Source organism: Plectropomus leopardus, chromosome 8 (genome assembly GCF_026936395.1).
Source record: "Plectropomus leopardus strain MGB_pleo_1.0 chromosome 8, ASM2693639v1, whole genome shotgun sequence".
Lineage (NCBI taxonomy): Eukaryota > Metazoa > Chordata > Actinopteri > Perciformes > Serranidae > Plectropomus > Plectropomus leopardus.
The window spans coordinates 2,137,183-2,160,450 of NC_142183.1; the positions used below are offsets into that span (position 1 = coordinate 2,137,183).

At 39.8% G+C, this 23,268-nt stretch overlaps 1 protein-coding gene and 1 long non-coding RNA gene across 4 annotated transcripts in view; one reads left to right on the forward strand and one right to left on the reverse strand.

The window, feature by feature from the left end:
- Positions 1-23,268, forward strand: part of fat2 (FAT atypical cadherin 2) — a 165,811-nt gene that overhangs the window by 138,438 nt on the left and 4,105 nt on the right. For both annotated transcript variants that reach the window (XM_088080717.1, XM_042492869.2), the window contains 5 exons: positions 4,428-4,869; positions 7,389-7,542; positions 12,603-12,702; positions 12,825-12,973; positions 14,632-14,909. In XM_088080717.1, the coding sequence (XP_087936843.1) occupies positions 4,428-4,869; positions 7,389-7,542; positions 12,603-12,702; positions 12,825-12,973; positions 14,632-14,909 (1,123 nt within the window). The remainder of the gene's footprint in view (positions 1-4,427; positions 4,870-7,388; positions 7,543-12,602; positions 12,703-12,824; positions 12,974-14,631; positions 14,910-23,268) is intronic.
- The window catches only part of LOC148188813 (uncharacterized), a 68,717-nt gene continuing 60,304 nt past the window's right edge, over positions 14,856-23,268 (reverse strand). The window contains exon 4 of one of the 2 annotated variants that reach the window (XR_015777169.1): positions 14,856-14,993. This is a non-coding gene — a long non-coding RNA (uncharacterized LOC148188813). Of the gene's footprint in view, positions 14,994-16,780; positions 19,108-23,268 lie in introns of those variants that run through there. The other variant, XR_015777168.1, reaches the window with a different exon arrangement.

The following is a 23,268-nucleotide window of genomic DNA, read 5'->3' on the forward strand; positions in this document are numbered from 1 at the left end:
TACAAGAAATGTCTTAAAATCTAAGAAATGTCCTAAAATCCTGGAATCGTACTAAAGTCTGAGAAACGTCCTAAAATACTAGAAATGTCTCAAATTTTTTAGAAAATGTCCTTAATTTCTAGAAACTTCCTAAAACCGTAGAAATATGCAAAAATCCTATAAATGTCCTGAAATCCTTGAAATGTCTTTAAGGCCTAGAAACGTACTAAAATCCAAGTGATATCCTAAAATCTGAGAAACATCCAGAAATCGTAGAAATGTCCTAAAATCTCAGAAATGTGCTTACATCCCAGAAACACGTCTGGGGCCGCTGCGACTGGCCCCTGGCCTCCTGTCATTTTGTAAAAGTGGCCCCAAACACAGCAGGTTGAGTGTCGTTGCTCTCCAGGATTATTGACAGTTTTTTTTTATTGTCGGGGGAGAGCAGGATCATCCCGGCGCTGAAATACAAAGTCTACAGTAGAAATATTAAAGGGGCGCGTTGAAAGAGAATGATGAATTGTTGTATTCTTTGATTCATGAATAATTCTCTGAGCAGATAAAGAAAAAAGGGAAAAGCTCGATAAGGACTTGAGATGCAGCAGGATGCTTCCCCTCGCGGGCTCCTCTCATTTGTGTGACATCCGTGTGCACTCGGGCGGAATATTCAATCATTTTGATTCTCGGATAACTTCAAAAGCCGCATTCGGTCTTTCCCGAAGGTTCGACCTCCTGGGTTTTGGTTCTTGGCTCGCGCGTGTGAGAACGCGTCCCCGTCTGCTTCATTGTGAGCAGAAACGGCTTCAAAAGGAATCTGTGAACGTGGTCATCTGAGGAGTCCCTCGGCTGCTTTTTGTGAGGACTTCAGAGGAACTTCCTGGAGATACAAGACGCTATTTGCGCGCCGCGCCCCGCCCCTCCCGGGAGGCCGCGAATCTCAGCGGCTTCTCATAAACCGCCGAGTCTCATCAGCATTCTCCGCCGAGCGCCACGTCTTTGAAAAAAAAACACACACGAGTTCAGACCTATTTACTGCGGCTAATTCTCTTTTATGTCTGCGCACATCTCCTTCAGTCTTTGAAATGGAAATCGTAGCCGTGAGAATGAAACGCTGCAGCGGCGAGCCGAGCAAGAGGAAGTAAAGGTGACTTGTCGGTGGAAGGAAAACGCCGCCCTTTTGATGAGTGACGGCACAGACCTGACAGCGGTGTGAAGACTCGACACAGATGAAGAGTCACGTGTTAAATCGTCTCTCGTGAAACACAAACTGACTTTCACGTTCACGCTTTTATCTCACTACAAGGCGGAAGGACGTACGCCCGCCGTGATAATCACGCCATCGACATATTGACCCACACGTGGACATTTGCTGACCGCTGTTGATCGTGTGTTTTACATACGTGTTTGTTTACATAAAACTTTCCCCAACATTTAACCCCTGAGCGACTGTCAGGTGCATTTTCTGCACTTTTCATTCTTCATTTTTTCAAATTTTGGCCGTGTTCCTGCATATGGCGAACACTTTGGCAAGATTGTATTTTTTTGTTTAGCTTTTGAATTTCCAGCTCAGCAACAATAAGAAAAAAAACTCACTATGGAAACTAAATTCAGACATTCAGACTGCTGAGTGCAAAACCTGCGTACGGTGGCGTGTCATTACACCGTGAACGATTCTGTGCGGCGGCGTTCTCAGCTGACGGCATCCCGCGGCGCGTCATGTGGGGCACGAAAGGTTGTTCTTGGAGTCGGGATCGCACGCCAAAATCACAGCAAAATCAGCTTAATATGACAACTTTGGAGTGAGAGCGGGAGTCTGCAGGGTCATTTTTTCTGGGAGTGAATGCCGGTTGTGACCTTTTCTGCGAAACGAAAAAGCCACGTTAGTGTTTTCGGTGCATTGGGAGAGAGGCGTAAAATGGTCTAAAAAATGACAATAATATCATCTGTATGTCCAAAAATCGTACAGTGAAAGTAGTTATTGTGAAATCCCCACAGGGAGCTGAGTGTGTTTCTGCACAGGAGTGAAATATTAACCTCACTGCTTTAACCCTTCGCTGCCTGCTGTTACATGCACACCAGTCCATTCATTCATGTTCTGTTTCCAGCTGAGTGCTGATGAGTTCATAATGATAACAGAGATTTTTCATTGTGGCGTCATGTTGTTGGAGGTTTCAGTGCCTCGAATTTCTCATATTTGACAATTATGGGCGAAGTTGCTCATCAATGTGGCTTACTGGCAGTTTTGGATTAACAGGTTTTTCCATCAGTATGATGAAATATCCTGATTCGATCGCTGTATTAGGCATATACTAGAAATTCCCAGAAATAATAAATGACTCTTGTGTCAGCGGGCAGCAGTGCGTGCAGACATGAGGTCGTACTCTTGGTAAATGCGTGCAAGTGTTCAAGGTCGGAAATGTCGGAAATTTCTTTAAATAACCCAAACATTTACCAAACATTTAAAAAGAAATAAAAAGACTGCCAACTTAAAAAAAATACCAAAATAAAACTAAAAAATAAATTAAATAAATCACCAACAACTTAACAAAAAAAGTTTTTAAGATAAGCAAAATGACAATTTTTTTTTTTAAAAAATCACGGGTTTGAAAGGCACGTTTTCTTTACAAATTGGCAGTAAATTAAACACAAATACACTTTGTGGAGACCAAAAAAAAGGATGTAGGATTTCATTAATATTTGTTTCCTCCTGCTCCATTTCGGACATGAAATAATTATAATCTAAAGTTTGTTTACATCATGGGCATTCAGGTTTTTCTTCCTTATATTTTATTTTGCTCCCCTATTTTATTTGGCATTTTCAAAATAAAGATCTCACTAGTAACGTAGAAAAAAAAACTTCCAAAAATGAAAAAACATTATTTTTACCAACTGGCATCTGTTTGTGTACCATAAAAGGTTATTATTTTTTTAATGTTTATAGAAAATGTTTCCCTAACTTTAGAAGAACATTCTGGGAACTAAAAGAAAACTTGAAAACATTATTAAAACGTTGCCCTGTAACATTCTCAGAGCGTTTTTAGTGACCAAAGTTGCTAGCTTGTCCCTCTGCCAGCGTTCAGCATCCCCTCCCCTCGCTCCCCTCTCGCTGTGCGCCTCCATTAATCCATGTGAGGAAGTCTGCAGCTCGGTCCCTTCAAAATAAATCATTCCTGGTCATATTTTTCATCTTGGCGGCCACAGGGAGTCACCCAGGAGCCCCGAGCAGGGACTGAAAGTAAAGCAGCGCGGCCCGGAGGACGCCCTGCAGCACCCGAGTGCTGAACGACCTGCACAAAGAGAAAACACATAAAAAAAAACAAAGAGAGGAAAGCTCGTCATCCTGCATCAATTAAAGGAGCAGGCGCCGAGCAGATCAATAATGCATCACAGCCTTTAGAGCCCGACGGGGTTGACGCTTAGCAATTTGCAAAATCCACACTCCATCTGTATATTTAACAGGATAAGATACGACGAGCCCTCGTTACATAAAGCAAACATGAACAGATAAAAAAAAGCTGCTGGCTCGTTAGTTTGCGGGAACGCTGAGCGTGCAGAAACATTAAGAGGCTCCCGCCGATGTTGATGAAACGCTGAATAAATGTGTGCACGCTGCGCCGTGTTGTTTGGGGGGGGGGGCAACACGGAGCAACACGGAGAGCCGACAGCAGAAACAGGATTTATTTGTGACACAAAAGACTTGTCAGGAAAACGCGGCCGTTTTAACTTCCTGCGTCTCCGAGTGTTTACATTAGCGCCGCTGTAGCTGCGGGCTCAGTGTGTGTTCCTCTGTGTGCGCTTTGACCTTTCATCGTTTAAATCTATTGTTTAAACCTCTTACAGTACAGGCTCATTACTGCGGTTCATCATCTTTTAATTCTCCATGATGATCAGCGAGCTTCAGAGTTACTCATTTGGAGGTTAACCCTTCAGAACCTGGATCAGTTCTGCTGTACTGCGCTCAGACGCCTGTTAACCTACAGAACCTGAGAAAACTGGAAAAAGCCAAAAAGCAACTTGGCAAGAAATTTCTGGAAAATGGCAAAAAAATTTAGTGGAAGTTGACCCGTCACAAAATAGCAAGAATTTAGGAAAAATGTACAAGAAAAATAACCTTAAAATGAGCTAAATAAATAAGTAAATTGAAAAAGATAAAATAAAGGATAAAAACAAAATTAATCTTAAGAATGTGCTGAAACATGTAATAACATCGGAAAAATACATTTATAATCATTAAATTGAATATTAAACATTTTATCACCGAAAAAAATACACATAAATTGAATTTTCTGTATTTTTAAGGTTGAGTTTTGTGTTTGTTTATGTTTTTTTACTTTTCTTTTTTTGCTTATTTTTAGGAAACTTTCTTAATTTTTCTAAATTATTTTTTCGCAAATCAAATTTGTTTAGGTGTCAAAGGGTTAACTGACTGACTCGTGTTTCCTCCTCAGGTGTCTGATGGCGAGCTGCAGTTCAGGTTCAGCTGTGGAAGCTCCGCCCCCGCCTCCTCACCCGTCAGATCTGACATCGTGTCGGACGGCAGGTGGCACGGCGTCCTGCTGGAGGTCAACTCCAGCGCCGTCAGACTGACCCTGGACCAGCATCACCCGGCCGTCGCCCCGCTGAGCGAGCCGTGCCGGATGCTGCGCTCCCATGGTGCTTTGCTCTTCGCTTCTTTGGCTCAGGACGTCCAGCAGCATCCGCGTAACTTCATCGGCTGCCTGGAGGGCCTGGAGCTCAACGGGGAGCCAATCAGAGTGGGGGACGCGGCAGAGTGGGCGGGGCCGGGGAGCAGGAGGGTGTTCGGGGTGTACCAGTGCTGCAGCAGGGCCGGAGCGTGCGACAGCAACCCCTGTGAGAACGGCGGCGTCTGCGAGGAAGACGCCAGCGGAGGTGAGAGCAGAAAAAATTAGCAAACATGTTTTCCAAACCCCTGGGCCACCGATTTGGAAAACCTTTTCGTTTAAAAATTGCCCAAAATGTTTAAGTTAAAAAAATTGCCCAATTTTTAAAAAATTCAAATTTCACAAATACTAAAACAAATAAGAACAGAATTGTTAAAACCTTTTCTTTAAGAATCACCAAACATGTTTAAACGAAAGAAAATCCCCATTTTTCTCTAAAAATCACCCAAAAATTTTAAAGAAAAATAAATCCCCAATTTCTTTTTTCAAAAATTACCAAACTTTTTTTTTTATCGCCCTATTTTTTTTTAAAAAAAAAATCTGAAAAATATTCAAAGGAAAGAAAATCATCTTATTTTTTTCTTTAAAAACTGCCAAAAAATGTTTTTAAAGGAAAGAAAATGACATTTCTTTTTCTTTTTAAAATCCCCAGTCACTTCTCTTCTTCAAAAATCACCAAACTTTTTTTTTAAATTGTCAAAATGTTTTCTTTAAAAATCTGAAAATGTTTACAGAAAAAAAAAGGCCATTATTTTTTCTCTTTAAAAATTACCAAAAAAGTTTAAAGACCAAAGCAACAGCAAACAACAAAAGCCTCAAAATCATTTAAAAGTCCTGGAAATGTATCAGTAAAAATGTGTATGACCTCTGCCAGCTGTCCTTAAAAAATGTGTTTTTTTTACCGCTGCAAATCAGAAACATCAAGTTATTAATATGACGCAAAGAAGAAAGTTTTGCAGTTTTCCAGCATTAAATATTCTACAGAGTTGTCGAAGCTGCAGTTCACCTGGCAGTCACGGACACGCCACCAAAGATTAGTCTGGCCTGAACTCCTTATCCGCTCCTTATGTGACGGCTTGCTTATTGCCGTTTCAGGTTATCACTAATTGGCCAAATGCATCAGTTCTTGTCAAAACACAAAAGATAAAAAATTGGTGTCGGGGAAGCTCGAGAAGCCTTTTTTTTTTTTGTATTATGTTTGACAAAAGAGGAAGTCTGGCGGCTTTACTGAGAAAAGCAGCTGATAAGGACGACTGCAATTTTACAGCTAAAAGAGCAGCAGCTTTAAAACGATCTTATTGTGACGAGTCTGCGAGTGCAGCCCGAACGCTCCTCTCTCGTTCTGTGAATATGAACATAAAGCTGCAGATACAGATCTGTGTGTAAGGAAAAGAAGCACAAAGCTGTTATCAAAAAGGCGCCGCCTGCTCCTGTTTCTGCACCTGTCGGCTCGCTGATTCTTTATTCTGCTTCGGTCCGCGGAGAAAACGTTTTGGTGGCCCCGTGGACTCGGGACAGCAGGTTACAGCCTGGTATTACTTTTCTCTGGACTTTATTCATCATCACGTCAAATCACATTTCAGCTATGCTTCGGGCCGCAAATTCAGAGAACAAATAAATATTATTTCCCCGAAGATCTTTCCAGGTCGAGGAAACGTAATCAGACAGGCGGCAGAAACAACACGGCTGTTTCTTCAGTGTGTCTGCAGAATATAAAGTCGCTGCCTCCCAGTTTAACTGAGACGTTAGATCCTCTCGCTGCCTGAGAAAGAAAGTGTCCGCACAAACAGCAGACGGACAAGTTTAACTTTAACCTTCAAATGCACAGATATATATTCATATTTAGGAATTTTAGTTCAATGCTATTTTCTAACGTATTCAGGCTAAAATAACAGAACTTCTCTTTTTTTTCTTCAAAATGACCACATTTTTAAAAAAAGTCGAAAATTCTACAAATGTCCTAATTTCTGAGAAATGTCCTAAAATCCAAGAAATGTCCAAAAATCCCAGAAGCGTCTCAAAATCCAGGCATGTCCTAAAATCATAGAAATGTCCCAAAATCCTACAAATGTCTTAAAATGAAAAAAAAGGCCCAAAATCTTACAAATGTCCATAAATCCCAGAAATATCCCCAAATCCTAGAAATGTCCTAAAATCCCAGAAACGTCCCAAAATCCTAGAAATGTCTTAAAATCGTACAAACACCCTAAAATCCTAGAAATTTCCTAAAATTAAAAAAGGCCTAAAATCCCAGAAATGTCCTAAAATCTAAAAACACGTACGGGGCTGTTCTGATTGGCCCCTGGCCTCCTGTCTTTTTGTAAAAGTGGACCCCCGTCAAAGCAGGTTGAGTATTTTTTGCCTTTATGACAAAAACTCAAAGTCATGATTTTTTCGGGGCTGAAGATGATTGTTTAATGTTTGGCGTCAGGGGGACAGGCGGAGTTTGGGGGGACATCGTCCCCTCCATGTCCAGGACCAGTGAAACCAGTTCTCCTGACAGACTGGTTTGTCTCTGCTGGACGTGATGTCTCTTTTTGATCCTGAAGAAGAAGAAAAAAACCCAAACTCTGAAGTTTTTTGAGGCCTGTGGACATCAGCCCGTCTCTGGCGCTCTCCGCTTCGACCCCGTTGACCTTTGCTTTGATAATTTGCTGTCTGAAGGGGAAACCCGATGCTCGGCCGCTCTTGTCTCAGGCGTCTTGGTGTGTTTGATTTCCTCCGCAGAGCCGCGCTGCAGGTGTGCAGGACTCTTCCACGGCGCCCGCTGCGAGCTGGCTGACAACCCGTGCGCCTCCCAGCCGTGCGCCCACGGCAGAGTGTGTGTGCCCAAGGCTCAGGGCTACATGTGCAACTGCTCTCAGGACGCCGCTGACGCACGGTAAACACTCAGCTTTTATCGACTCTGTTGTTTGTCTTTATCAGTGATGCATTTTTAACTCGCAGGCGGTGATTTCGCTCCTGCTGAGCGCGTGCTGCGGTATCTTCCACCAGCCGATGATGCTGTAAATATTTTATGGTTTCACTGCAGAGTTTTAGGGTTCAATATTCATTAAAACTCTGTTTCAGAAGCTTTTACAGGAGATCACATTTACACAGGCGACTCCCGACTCCTAATTCTTCTTTATCACGAAAAAGGCCGACAAGTGTAAAAGCTGGAGGAGACAGAAATTTGGAAGAAAAGCCAAAAACCAGAATTTGAAAATACCTCCTCCTCCTGCAGCTCTCTCCTCGTTGTCCTAAGCCCCTCCCACCAGGCGACCATGGTCATAAGCACGCCGTTCACACAGTAACTCAGTGTCCCATAAATGGATTTTTTTATGTTTTCCTTTTTCTCCTTTTTTCTATTTTTTTCTTCTTTTTATTTTCTCCCTACATTGATTTTTTGTAATTGCTTTGTTTTAATGCTGTCCAACGATTATTTTCTTTAAATTGTGATAAATCACAGAATTTTAGTAATATATCATTTTTTAATCACATATTTTCAATTCCATTATTTCTGAATTTCAAAACAGAAGTCCATATCGTCTGCTTAAGCAATTCTAACCACACTGGAAACTAGTCAAAATGACAAATTCAGAGTCAAAAGCCCAGAATGACACCCAGAAATAATAATAATAAGTCCTGTTTTTCTGCTCTGATGGCTGTGGGATCAAAAATGTCAGTTTGAATGGGTTTCAATGGAGCATTTTTGGACCTGAACAGTCTGAATGTAACTATTTAGTTTCCACAGTGTATTTTAGACTTATTGTAGGAGCTGAGCTGCAAATTCACTGATTACACTCAAATACACAATCTGGACTACATTTAGGACACATGCATCAACACACACACAATTATCAAAAAAAATGAAGAATGAAAAGCGTGTAAAATGCGACAAACTGTCCCTACGGGTTAACGTTGTGTAAAGCCAAAACGATGAATCAAATAATCCTAAAAAAGATGAATGAGTGAAGAAGGTAAATAACCTGCAGCTGGAGCTCTCATGAATGTACAGCATTCAAAATCATAATTAGACTCACAAAGGTGTCATTATGACTCCAACAATGCCGAGCAAAGACAAACAGCAGCGCAGGACTCATTATATGCAGCATCACTGGCACTAAAGTGCACGTATGCATCCTGCAGAACCGCACATGGCCTTGAATTTGCATGTTTATGTGATTGGACGCTAGCACACACACACACACACACACACACACACACACACACACACACACACACACACACACACACGCAGGCGGCTGGGTGTAATCCACTCTCACCTCCAAAGAAAACAGTCACGTTCAAACAAAATTACAGCAGCATTTGCATATTCGTGCTTTCATTAGGGCGCCGGTGGGACTGCGTCGCTCCTCGCGGGTATTAGCGGCGGTCTGTGTTTCGGGGCAGGGCTCTGATTAACTGAGTGAATGAAAAATGACCGCCGGTGGATCCTAACTGCAGGAAGTGGGAGTTGCGACTTGTAAAACACACAGATAGATGTTTTATCATGCTGAGGCAGGTTTTCGATAATTATCTTCACATGTGCGTCACATTGTAATCAGTCTGCAGCGGTCAGCAGCACAGAGACCAGAAATGCACTCATGTTTGTCAGCTGTGTTCTGGTTTAATGCATCAGTCCACTTTGAATCAGGGCTGAAAAATATGAAAAAATCCAATATCACAATATTTTTGACCTCGATATCATGACCACATTGATAGATATTTGATCAATAATCATCAGTAATGCTGATGTAATGACTGAGAGGGTAAACACAAATCATAGAGCAGCTACAACCGTCTGCTGAAATCAGAAAATTAAATCACGTTATTTTAATGCAGCCTTTTTAAACCAGCAAAAGACACTTTTTATCTTACATAATTGAAATTTAAAAATCATATCTAGACTTAAATCAAAATATTGATAAATATTATCTGAGGAAGAATGACAATAATTAATTAATTATTAATTAACGTCAATAATTAAATAATGTTTCAATAAATACAGAAATAAACAAATAAACAACTACAAGACTGAAAACTAAATGTATAAAGAATGTAAACATAACTACATAAATAAATAAACAACTGCAGAACTTGATAAATAAATATGGGAGTGCGAAAATAAATAATGAGATAAATAAAAGCTAAAATAGATCCTGAAATAGATGACTAAATGCATAAATAAATACAGAAATATAAATAACTGCAGGGCTACATAAATTAATATGGAAGTGCAAAAAATGCTGAAATAATTAAGAGAATAAATAAATAAATAAAAATAAATAAATAAACACGGATGATACGCCCTCTAACGTCACTGAAATACAAACACATTAATAACTGAAGGTAGTTTTATAAAAATTTTGAAATATATTTAAGATATTTATTTATATGTCCTGTTTTATTATCAACTTCAAGTTATGCATGTATCTATTTATTTCCATATTTATTTTAATATTAATTGGTTTATTTCAACATTTATTTATTGTTGAATATATTCATACATTTATTTCTTTATGTATTTATTTTTATGCTTGTACATATTCACATGCGTTATTTTTTATTTATTTATTGATACTAAAATCTTCCCATCCCAACTTCAGATGTTATCAGCCCGTTAAATATCTGTTATCAGAAGCTTCGACGCTTCAGCAGAGACACAGCGAGAGATCAGTGCATTACCTGCAGCTCCACAGGAAATAAGATTTTAGGACGTTTTAACCTTTACTGTGACATTTCTAATTCTATAATTCAAATTCGTCCTTCCACCATTGTCTTTTCATAACTGTGTATTCGAGTGATGAGTAAATACACCTTTAGACGATATTGCAGAGGACTGAGTTTATTCAGGTTTTTTTTTTTAAACAATAAACTAAAAGCTGGGTCATTTATTTATTATTATTCGACCCATCATGGCCCTTTTTTTTAACCATTTTAATTCCTTGAAGGACACACTTTAAACACTGCGCAAAACAGAAAATGTAGCTTAATAAAGCTAATTAAGGTTAGTTAATGTCAGAAAAAAATCCTAAATCCTTTAAGAGCAGATTCTGGCTCTGATATCGCTGAGTTTTTCCTGCCCGATTTTGTTGACTTGTTGTTTTAGTTGTTTCTTTGATTTTTGTGCTTCTATCATGAGTATGTGTGCTCACACGTAGTTAAATGGTTTCTTTTTTTGTCTGTCTTAGCTGTTTTATTTTGAAATTGAGCTGATTGAGCGCTGCAGCAGCAGCAGCCTCAGCGTGTCAACAGCATCTGATTAGTTATTTTTTAAAACACACCACAGTTTTGACGATACTTCTTTACCTTGAATTATGTATCTGTAGCAGCGGTGCGGTCAGTACGGGTTAAAATATTTTTAATGGGTTATTTTTGTGATAATGGTCGTGATAACATCCGATAAAGGCCATTTACTGGGCTGATAACGTTCAGAGCGGCTGCACCGACACTCATCCATCAAAACTTTCTCCAACACAAAAAAATCCAGGACTTCAAAAGTCAGTTCATTAAAAACTTGACTCAAAAAGAGTAATGGCTTATTTTTTGCTCTTTAACTTACTGGAATAAACTTTCAGTGCTGAGCAGCGAGGGGATTTAACACCTGGGAAATGAGCGGCTCAACACCAGCCGGTTTTATGTAAAACAAAATGATAGGTTTTGTCAGCGTTGCAGCAGCGGCACTTAGCAATCAGAGCTCTGCCGGCAGCTCCTCCGGGTCGCGTTTCATGTCTGCGCCTGGAAGACGGAGGGCCGCCCCGAAACTCTCAGCATCGTCGGTAAAATTTAACCTTAACTGGCGGGACGAGGTGGAAGCCTCTGTGCCAGTCCTCTTCTGTCTTCACGTGCACAGACGGGTCCGCCACAAGCACAAAATGTTTAGAAAGGACTTTAGTTTTGGCCACAATGTGAAAAATCCCAAACTCCTGTCATTTTTAAGCTTTAATCCTAAATCATGTGTGATTTCCGCTGTCGAGCCTGAAAAAAAATCCACTACCATCAGGCTATTTTAAACTTTCTACACTTAAATTAAAAAAAAAAAACGTGTTAACCCTTTCAAACCTGGGCAAACTGGCTTGATTTTTCACAAAAACATGGAAAAAGGCAACAGTACCTTAACAAGAAATGACCGAAAAATGAGCAAAAATCCACAAGAAAATTACCTTGTGGATTTTTGCTCTGTGCGGCTTCACGCGGCTGCCGTCGGTGTCCGCCGAAAAGCGGGAGCCGCTGGAGATGATGGCGAGCAGCCCAGAGAAAGATGATGAGGATATATTACTAATATTTACTCTGGAATAAATCGTCGGTGAGGAAATGTTTTGTTTTCGGAGAAACTGCGAGTCAACAGACGCGCGCGACACGTAAACAAAAGATATGCTGAGGAAACAGGAAGTACCTGCCTGACTTCTTGCTAAGGTGACATTAGCTGTTCTGTTTCAGCGATGTAGACTAAAAAAACGAGCATGTTGACTGAAAGTCATCAGTTCTGTGAGGAGGTGCAGCGACTTTAACCAGCGGTGAGTCAGAGAAAGTATAAATAATAGTAAACTGATAAAGTTTTGAGGAGAGAAAAAGTCCGCTAGCCGCTAAGCTATTTTCTGCTATGTAAAACGCCATAGGCTTATGCTAATAACATTAGCATGCTGTATATGTGACCTACATAATTTTTTTTTTTATTATTTCTTTTTCATTTTGTGTAGCTTTTTTTTTTTTCAAAGTTGCACACTGACTTTTTCACAGTTTTCTGAAGAAATCAAACCTCTTTGGTCAGAGTTCAAAGGTTAAAATACTTGTGAAAAGCACCTGAAGACACAAAAACAGTGATGTCGATCCAGGTTTCAAGTGCAGATGATGAATGTATGAATGCAAACATGCACACTACAAAACTACAGCATGTGAAAAAAAAATAATTCCTGTCGTCTTCAAATCTCCTAAATCCGACGTCCTGTCCTCCTGCAGGTGTCACAATCAGATCGAAGTCTGTTCGCCCAATCCGTGTCCCGGAGGCTTCGACTGTAAAGTCACTGACGGCTCCATCCACTGCGACCCGCTGCCTCAGGTCAGCCACAAATCATTCATTTATGTGCTTTTTTAATTCAGTTTAAGCATCACGAGATACTAAGTGTTTTAAGGGTCTCTTAAATTAATCTCGATCCATCTGTTGTTGTGTTTATCCGTCAGGTGTCTCCGATGATTGGATACATGGAGATCATGGAGATCAGTGTCACCGTGCTCGGCGTGCTCCTCTTGGTCGGCATCTTCGTTTGCATCAGGAAACGTTACGTCCAGCACAAGAAGAAAAAGCCTGTCTGTGTGCAGGATTCCAACGGGTGAGAAAACATGTTTGTGCGTAAAATAAGGTTAAAAAATCCTCAAAATATCCCGTCAGTCCAGTTTTAAGACAAACGAAGCAACACCAGATTGTCCAAATGCTGTTCATCCATCGTCACACCAACAAAGTGTTAAACTCTTTTCCAGCAGCACAAAAAACAAATCTGCAGATTTGTTGCACCTTGTTTTGTTATGAAACCTGGAGGAGCGTTTGATTCCATCACAAGCAGAATTTCCTAAATTATTCAGCTGTGAAGTAGAACAGGGATGTCAGAGGAAACTCGTTCTCTCTCCGGGGAAGACGCTTCACTTCCAACACAGCAGCATGAAAATCGATCTGCTCCCCAATTTTCAAAACTTCTTTACATTTGCCTCCAACATCCCAGACATGTAGTTACAGTTGGACTAATCGATTGTCAGTCGCCAGAGAGCAAAACCAGCAGACACACACACACACACACACACACACACACACACACACACAGACACGGTGATCTGTGTTAGTGCATCGTCATCTGTTTCTGTCCAAAACAACAAAACACACTCTGACAAACAGACGCTGCTCACTGAAGGAGGCAGAAATGTGTGGAACCGCCGCAAAGATTAATATTTAACTGAAGCCAACATTCAGGGTTCACATGGTCATCAAAAATCATGGCAGCAAAAAGCAATTTCAAGGCCTGGAAAAGTTTTGGAACTAAATATACCCTGCAAGTTTAGGAAAAGTCATGGAAATCTGTTTCATAAACTTGTATATAATAACACATGATGTGTTAAATGACCATTGAAAATGTAGTGTGTGTGTGTTTGTGTGTGTGTGTGTGTGTGTGTGTGTGTGTGTGTGTGTGTTTCTGGTTGTGATGAACAGTAACATTTTAGTCATATTTGAAGAAATCAAGCGCATGTTTGCAAGGCATTTTTAAAGAAAAAAAAAATGGCATAATAATTTATTAAAAAATTGCAACAACAAAAAAGAAATTCGCCAAAATGTTTTCTTTAAAAAATAAAAAGATAAAAGGTTTTGAAGAACAAATATTGATAAAATATTTTCTTCAAAAGTTGCCACAAAAAATTGGCAATTTTTTATTGAAAAATACCCAAAAAGATGTTTTATTTAAAAATTGCTCAAAATCTTCTAAAGAAAAAAATAGAATTAAAAAAGTATTTTTAAAAATCCGCCCAGAATTTAAAAAAAAAAAAGCCAAAATGTTTTCTTCAAAAGTTGCCCCAAAAAAAGCCAAATTTTATTTTTAAAAAAGTGCCTTAAAAACCTGCATGTTTTTCTTTAAAATGTCAATTAAATAAATATAAAATGCATCCATTTAAAGTAGTATGCCCCGCTAACACCAAAATAAAAAACATAAATTCCTGCCTGGTGCTTCAGAAATGATTTGACATGCCACCCATTTTTTCACCTTCCCATCCCCTCATAAATAATGAACAGTCCCTAAATTATATTTGAATATTCAGTTTTAATCCTATTCTGAGTGTTGTCTTTTTTTTAATCATACATATATTTTTAAAAAATGATATTTTTATCGATGGTCATTTCAGAGAATGTTTGGTCTTTAAAATTTGCCTCAAAGTCCTGGAAAGTCCTGGAAAAGTTTTGGTAAAAACAAGTGTGACTCCTGAAAACATCTCTTCACCTCCGCAGATATTTCCAGCACAGTTTGTCCAAGAGCCTCAAAGCCGACAACCAGGAAGTGAACCCCATCGAGATGAGCTCGCTGATCGGTCCCACCAACAACCTCGACCACACGCCCTTCAGGTCGCTCCGCCCACGCAGCCAGATCATTTCAGGGGACGGGGTTTCCTCTCCAAAGACTCAGGGGCCGGTGGTGTGCAGTGTGGCCCCGAACCTCCCCGCCAGACCGCCGTCCAGCTCCGACAACGACTCCATCAGGAAGAACCACTGGGACATGGACTACGAAGGTGCGTGTTTGTGTGTGTTTGTCATAAATAAATGGACGAAGCCGCCGTGACGTCACCAAGTGGTTTGTGGACTCCTGAGTTCCTCTAAGATGAGCCCATAATGAGACGGAGCGAGTGTGGATCCCAAAAAACAACCATAAAGACAAAAACAATTTGACAATTCATAAACAATGCATGAGAGACAATAAAAATGATTAAAAAGTAATGAAGCTCTAATAACAGTAAAACAGTGAAATAAAAACAAGATTAAACAACTAAATATAACTAATTAAAAAAAATACAAAATGAAATTAACGAGAATTATCAGCTCACAGTTGTGTGTCTCCCTGAATCAGTCAAGGATATAAAATATATCAACTTTTTATCATATTAGATATTCGTGTGAGTTGTTTTCATAATTAGCTAATTAATTATTTAGTTGAGCCCAAGTGGACGTTTGTGCCAAATTAGAGAAAATTCCCCCTGAGGTCTTATAGAGAAATCACATTCATGAGAATGAGACAGGGACAAGGCCTCGACCTTTGACAGCCAAAATTTGAATCAGTTCATTCTTGAGGCCAAGTGGACGTTTGTGTCAAATCTGAAAAAAATCCTGACAGGCCTCTCCTGAGATATTGCATGCACACTGGAAACTTTAAAACGTGTCAGTACTTTCAGTGCATTGTTTTGAAACCATGTAAAGTATAATTTTAAAATTCTTGTTTTGTATTTGAACTCCAAGCAGAAATCGGGAATGGCGAAGTGTTTCGAAACAGTTCGGTCTTTGGTGCTGAAATTGCCATCATTAATAAACAGTTTTTAAAAATCAGCTGAAAATAATTTAAAAAATGTAAAAAAAAAAAAAAAACAAACAAAAAAAACAAACAAAACAAAAACAAACAAAAATGGCCTTAAAAAAGTGCTAAAATAATCTAATTTTAAATGCTTTGAAAACAAGAAAAATAATTCAAATTAATACAAAAACTGACAGGGAACGAGAGACTTCTGTAACTGAGACACAACACAGCAGTTCTGTCATAAAATAAAAATAATTAAAATAAATAAAAATAATCTTCCAGCAGCAGAGTCACTCAGAGAAAAAAAAAACGTTAATGAACTGTGAGGCTGATCAGCCGTCGCTCTGTGTGACGCTGCGAAGCCACGCCGTAACTCAAAAGGTCAAAACGGGCCGAACGGATTCAGTTATTCAAGGTCACTGTAAATAAGACTGTAATTGTCATGCGGGGAGCGGTGCATCATGGGAGAGGCGGCAGGTCGTCTGTCAACACGCGGCGCTGATTAAACCGCGGGAGATGAAACATTCATAGATGCGGCCGATTGGACGCGATAACGTCCAGAAATAACAAAGATTTCTGCTTTTCATCTCTCGTATAAGACTCTTTATATTCGTGTCTTACCCTGTTTTCTATAATATTCTCCTTTATTGTCCGTCCTCACTCCCTCACGCTCTGCACGGCTCCTTTTCTCTCCCTCCTTTTGTTTTCTCTCTCTTTGTGTCCTTTCTTTCTCGTGTTTCTCACTCCCACTCATCTTTTCTGTTGCTCGCTTTTATTTCCCTTTTCTGAGTCACGTGCAGGAACCCCTCACACGAACAGATTTGTCTTTAAATATGTGCTTCCCAAACCAAATGAACGCACCCAGCGGAAAAAAGAATATTAACCCTTTGAAATCGGAGCATATTGGCTTGATTTATTTCAACAACATGAGAAGAATACAGTGAACTTAGAAAGATATGACCAGAAATCAGCAAACCCGAAAACAAAGAAAAGAACAAAAGTTGGAAAGTAGAGAAACAAAGAAAAAGTTTAAAAATTGATTATTAATGATTATGTAAAATTAATTAGACGCGGTTCTCTTTATGTTTCCCTAGCTTTTTTTTTTAAGAATTGTTTTTAATAGGTGAGTTTTTCAGCAGCCAGACTTGTTGTTACCGACTTGGCATTTTAATTTCCCTCAGGGCCGTCCGTCCTGCCGAGCCTTAAACGTCCACCTTAAATGTATGAGATGTCCGCAGCCTCACTCGGTGGTTTCTTGTTACTCGTGAGGTAAATCGCTTTATGCTGCAGTTTGGGGCCTTTTTTCGCTAATTACCAAATCTCTTGAACACACTTGCGAACAGGTGGAATTAAAAATGTTAAAGCGAGAAATTTATGGAAGTTTGGGCAATCAGGAGGTTTCTCTGAATCCGCCATGCAACACTTCTACAAGCAAAACTCTGACAGAGAAACTAAGAAGGGTTTAACATACCCCCAGGACAGAGGTCCCAGATAAGACACTAATGTCCTAAAATACTACAAATGTCCTACAAAGGTCATAATATTCGAGAAATGTCCTAAAATCCTTGAAATGGCCCAAAATCCTGAAAATATGCTTAAATCCTAAAAATGTCCTAATATCAGAGAAATGTCTCCAAATCCTAGCAAATTCCTAAAGTCCAAAAAATGGGCTTAAGTTTCAGAAACTTGCTAGAATCCTAAAAATGTCCTAAAACCAAAAGAAAGAAATCCAAAAAATATTCTGAAATCCTGAAAATGTGCTTAAATCGTAAAAATGGCCCAAATCCTTAAGACATCCTAAAATCCTAGAAACTTCCTAAAATCCTAAAAATGTCCTTTAAACCTTCAAACATCCTAAAATATGAGAACTGTCCTGAGATGTTTGGTGCTGCTGCGTCCGGCCTCGAGTTGAGTATCTGTGGTTTTAGAAAACGAAGAAGAATACAAAAGTATTCCTGCACGAGGCTCGCTGTCTCATAGTTCTTTTCTCTCGTTGTCGTTTGCAGCCTCCCCTCCCTCTCTTTACCTCTCCCTCTTTTCATCTCTCCCTCCCTCCGTCTCTCTCTGGTCTGTTCGTCTCGTTCTCGCTCCTTCTGTCACACTCACTGGGTTTCTCTCTGCTCTTTTGTTATTCTGTCGTCCTCTCTCTCCGTCTCTCTCCTTTTGTGTGCAGCAGTATTTTCCCTTCATGCCACGGATCAATATGCTGCGTTGCTGTGTTGTGCAGACAGATGAAGAGAGGCAGATCAGGCGTTCGTCATGCCGGCGCTCCCCAGGCAACGCCGTCCTGGCAGGTCATTCATCTGCGTGACCTTATCATCAGAATAAAGGACACATTCGTGTACTTGTTATCCTCGACGCCGAGCTTCTGTTTCGCCCCGTGACCTCGTTAATAAATAATTTTATTTTTTTTACGGCTTTTGACAAAACCTGACACGTTCTGTGAGTCCACGAAGCCCAAAACTGGTGATAAATTCTTATTTTATTCTTAATGAAAGCAGACTTAATAGAAAACGTTCACCTTCGGTCATTATCACTATTATTGAAACTGTGATGAAGCGTCCAATCACAGAGCCCCATCAAACCGTCAGACATCATCAGGCGATTTATGGCTCTCAGATGCCGAGATGATTAAATTATGACGAAGCATTTATGACTGAATGAACGACCTCGGAGTGTGACGAGCGAAGCCGATATTTTAGTACAAAGACTCAGCCTGCTTTGAGTCGGGCCAAACGCAGCAGGTCCAAACACGTTTCCAGGATTTTAGGACGTTTTCTAGGATTTTCGGACGTTTCTGTGATGTTGGAACATTTCTAGGATTTAACCCTTTCAAACCTGAGCAAACTGGCTTTCTTAAAAAACAACGATGGGTAGAAGGCAATGAGCAATGAAAGAAAAAATGACCCAAAAATGAGCGAGAAATCGGTAAAAAAGTACTTGAAACTTAGTTTTAAAAAAAGAATGAAAAAAAAAGAAATAGAAACAAAGACAATTCCTTAATATAATTTCAAATATATCATTAGAATAACTATGAATATAGTTTTTTCTTTTTCCCTGAGACATTTCCCCCCTTCTTTTTTTTAAAAAAAATAATTTTCTAAATCTAATTTCTGGCAGTTTGTGGATCATTTCATACCAAGCTGCTTGTTGCCTTTTTCACTCGTGTTTTTCAAAGAAATCACATCGATTTGGTTACAAAGGAATACGTACTTTAGAAAGGTGTCAGAAAGCTGCTCAAGAAAAGTGACGGTTTAAATTTCAAAACGTATTTAAAGGAACGATCAGAAAAAAAACAGTTTTGAGATTCTCAGACTGCAGAGGAGAAAAGATGGCAGCAAACTGTTCGTCGTGCATTAAAAAGCTGAACCCATCCTTGAAGTTCCTCCGTCTGCGCGTCACTGATCCGACTCCTCTGTCCTCTGCAGCGGGAGAACAGAAAAAGCAGCTTTTGTTTTTAACTATTTATCGAACTGTGCAAAGTGGAAATAACACGAGCAGCTGAACCCTCTGATGTCCATTAAATCTAAAGTCGCCGTCAGCTTTTCATCTCTTCAGCCTCCAAACATCTTCGTCATTGCGCAGATGCTCATCTCCTCCTCCGTCTCTCACTTTGTCTTCCTCCTTTTCTTCTCATCTCGTCGGCCTCTCTTTAACCCTTTGAAACCTGGAGTGACATCTGTTTTTTTTGTGCTCGTTCAGACGCCTTTCACAAGATATTTGATCTTTGAAACCTTGGGGAAAAAGCCAGAAATATTCTACAGACTGCAAGAAATTAGTAAAAGATGACAAGAAAATCCCCTAAAAATTAGTTTAAAAAAAAGGAATTATCAGAAAAATATTGAAAAATAAGAAAAAAAATGTACAGAAAACTATATTTATCATTAAAATACATTCTTATTTGAAATTATGTTACATAATAAATGTATTAGATATATTAAATAAATACATTTTTGCCAGCAAGTTTTTTGGAAAAGGAAATTGTTTTTTCTGTAACCCAAGTTGTAATGTGATTTTCTTGATATTTTCCCATAGTTATTTCCTAACTTTCTAATGACAGTTTTCTCTCTTGTGCGCTTTTTTAAAGCTTATTTTCAGGTCACGTTTTACGATTTTTTATGGGACTCATGCAGAGCTGCTGTTTCCTTTTTTCCTCCATGTTTTTGAAAGAAATCGAACAGACTTGCTCTCGTGTCAAAGGTTTAAAAGCTTGTGAAAGACAAATGTGTTTGTCCCTCACTCCTTCATTTTGTCGTGTTTTTCTTGTCTTCCACCTCTCGGACTTATTTCCTGTCCTCCATTTAAGTATTCTCTTGTTTTTCATCTTTTTCCCTCCCACTTTCTCTGTCTCTGTAACTTCGTCTCTCCGTCGAAGCAGCTGCAGTCTGTTTATTATTCTCAGTAACTCGAGTGACAGCAGGAGGCTTTTTTTTTCATGTCGTTTTGTCTGAACAAACGGTGTAATGCGTCTGCCTTGTTAGTTTGAGATTTTGGGGGATGAAGGGTGAGAATTTGAAATGGTAATCCTCGAGAATCCTCATTTTTTGTTTTCATATTTTTTGCCTCTGAGTCTTTTTCGGCGCTGTGGGGCGTTTCCTGTCAGTCGCCAGCACGAGCTCAGCTGCAGCGCAGCAGGACGCAGCCGCTCAATTACAGCGCAGAGAGGGACAGTTTCCGAAATTCCCCCCAGCAAAAGTCCAAACCTCATAATGGCTAAATGCAGTCCCACAGTCGACTCTTACGCCTATCAGAAAAAAACAAAAAAGAACATTTCTGTATCATGTAAATGAATAATATAATAATTGAACTTGTTTGGAAAATATTAACCCTTTGAAACTTGAGACAATTGGCTTGATTTCCTTAAAAAAGATGCGAAGAAATCAATGAGAAATGACAGAAGAAATTAGCCCAAAAATTAGCAAGAAATTATTAAAAAGTATAGGAAAATTACCTGAAATGTTTTCTAATAAAAAAAAGGGAAAAAATAAAGTAAAACAGAGACAACAACAAAAAAAGACCTGCTAAAAAAGCTTAAAAAATGACAATAATTCTGTCACATCATTTAATTTTTCAGGGGAAACACATTTCAGCGAGTACAAAAAAGTAAAAATGTACTCAACACTCCAAGTTTAATCTTGTAATATTGTGTACGAATAATATATTATTCTGGAAATTGATTTTCTCTGACATGGCCCTGATTCTTTGTCATTTTTTATTGATTATTATAATAGTAATAATAAAAGATAAAAACACTCAAACTGTAAATAAAGTAAATGACAAGATAACAGCACGAGGTAAAATAACAAATAAATATGTTAAAATAATGAAAAACTGTGAAACAGACTCACTGATGGACTGACAGCACAGGCGGCTGCTAACTGGTGCCGCAGCCTCTCTGACAGCAGCTGCATTAATGCTGAAATGTAGGTCAGAGTGACAGCAGCGTGGTTACTGCTTTCGGGCGTTGAACAATGCTGATGTAAACCTTTCACACGACTCTGAGTGATCCAGTTCACGCAGCACAATGTCGAGCGTGCAGATAACGCTCTGAAAGGCGAAATAACTCGAGCATGAGTCACCGCAAGGTCATCAACACTCCGAGTCCTTCGCCATCGCGCTCAGAAAAACACCTGCCCCGCATTGGCTTTAAAAGTCTGCTGGGCGTAACTTCTTATTCGCACACGGAGGAGGACATGATGAGTGTTTCAAGGTTGGCGACTTAGCTGGAGATTAGTTTCAGGGAAAATTATTAAAGTGATAAAATGTTAAGAGCACACAGAGGGATGCAGAAAGAGCCAGAGGAGCTTATCATCAAGGCCGCCCTTGAATTGTCTTAATGTTAGTTGATTGTAATTCTGTTGATCCACAGAAGCGAGGATTACTCTTCGTCTGTAGTCATTAGAAGTCCGGATCAGGATCCAAAATTAAAGGAAATGTGGTGACTTTAGGACACGAGCTTTCTTCTGATGCTCCCTCTCCTCCTGCTCCGCTAATGAAACCCACACCACTTCACATCCACACGGCGAAGGATTTAATATGCAAATAGTCAAAGCTTCCTTAAAACCACAACTCAGATCCATCCTGCACGCCGGCTCCGCCACAACCGTCCCGCTGTTTATTAGTCTGTCAGTGACATTAAGTGTTGATTTAGACTTTGTTTGTTCAGTCTGAGAGCTGATCTCGCTCTGTGGCAGCGTTCACGACTAAAACGACTGTTAATCCTCTCATTCTGATGGTGCGGACTCAGGTTTTACACAGGAAGATTAACAAAGACGGAAAATATTTTCCCTGAAATGCTTTTTATTCAGCAGAATTATTCATTATTCATTCGGCAGATCAGACATGAATCCGGGGGCGTTTAGACGGCGTTTCTTGTATGAAATGGTACATTTTTATTGCTTTTTGGCCTTTAATTCACATGACAACGGCGTTTTGGGGGCTTGAAAATGCAAACTTTAGAAACGGGTTCCAGAAAGCGTCACCCCTTCTGTCGTCGTGGAAACTAGCAACGTGAGAACGTCACGGCCAGCGCGTAGTGCTCTTTTATGGTGTGTCATTACTTCTGGCCTGGCATGCATGCCACAGCGTTTTCGGTTGTTTTTGTGTATCCGCATACACAAGGATTGCTTTCACAATGTCATCATATTATTGCAGATTTTTTCAAAAAATAAGGACTTGTCTGTTTTTAGTAGGTCCGTTCTCATCTAAACGTGGCTTTAGTCTGAAACCTCTTACCTAATTTTTTTGTGAAAAATGTTCATAGAGACCAAAGTAGTCAACCGTCTGAAATCCAAAAAATACTCAATTTACAATGAAAGACTACAGGTGGTTAATATTTCATAATTTCGTACCTTCCCAAAATTTCACCAAAGTATACGGTACATGACTTCATCTACTTTGTACGTCCAATTTTCCAACAAATCACCAGCTCTGATTTGGTCCAACTAAATCCTTAATTCACCGAATTAGATTTAAAAAACGTGCTGTTATTCCCCACGGTCTCTCTGCCTGCTGACCGCCGGCTGTTTACCGTCCTGTAAATTCTCCCTCCACCACTATGTGTCAAGGTAGAAGGTGGATTTTTTGGTCATTTTGTAAAAACATAGTTTCACTTTTTAAACATTGTTTAAGTTAGCCTTCCTAAGTTTCTGTAGGACGTAGAGCCTTTCTGTGCTCTTTTAAGGTGGATATGTTCTCAGTGATGGTGATTCAGAGGAACCTATAGCCGTTCACCTGCTCCACCTCCGCTCCGCTGACGTAGACAGAGGTGTGTGTCTTTGCCTCCTTCTTTCTAAATTTAATCAGCTTCTTGGTTTTGCTGACGTTGAGCAGTAGGCGCCGCTCTGACAGATTGCTGATTTCCTCCCGGTATGAACTCTCATCGTTGTTTGTGATTCGGACGATGAAGGTGTCGTCCACATACTTCACAATAAAGTAAATATCTGAGTGCAGTCAGGGTGTGCAGTGTGACCAGGAGGGGCCGAGCACGCAGCCCTGAGGGGCTCCGGTGTGGAGCACTATTGTAGAGGAGGTGTGACTGCCAGTCGAGACTCTCTGGGGTCTGCATTGAGGAAGTCCAGTAT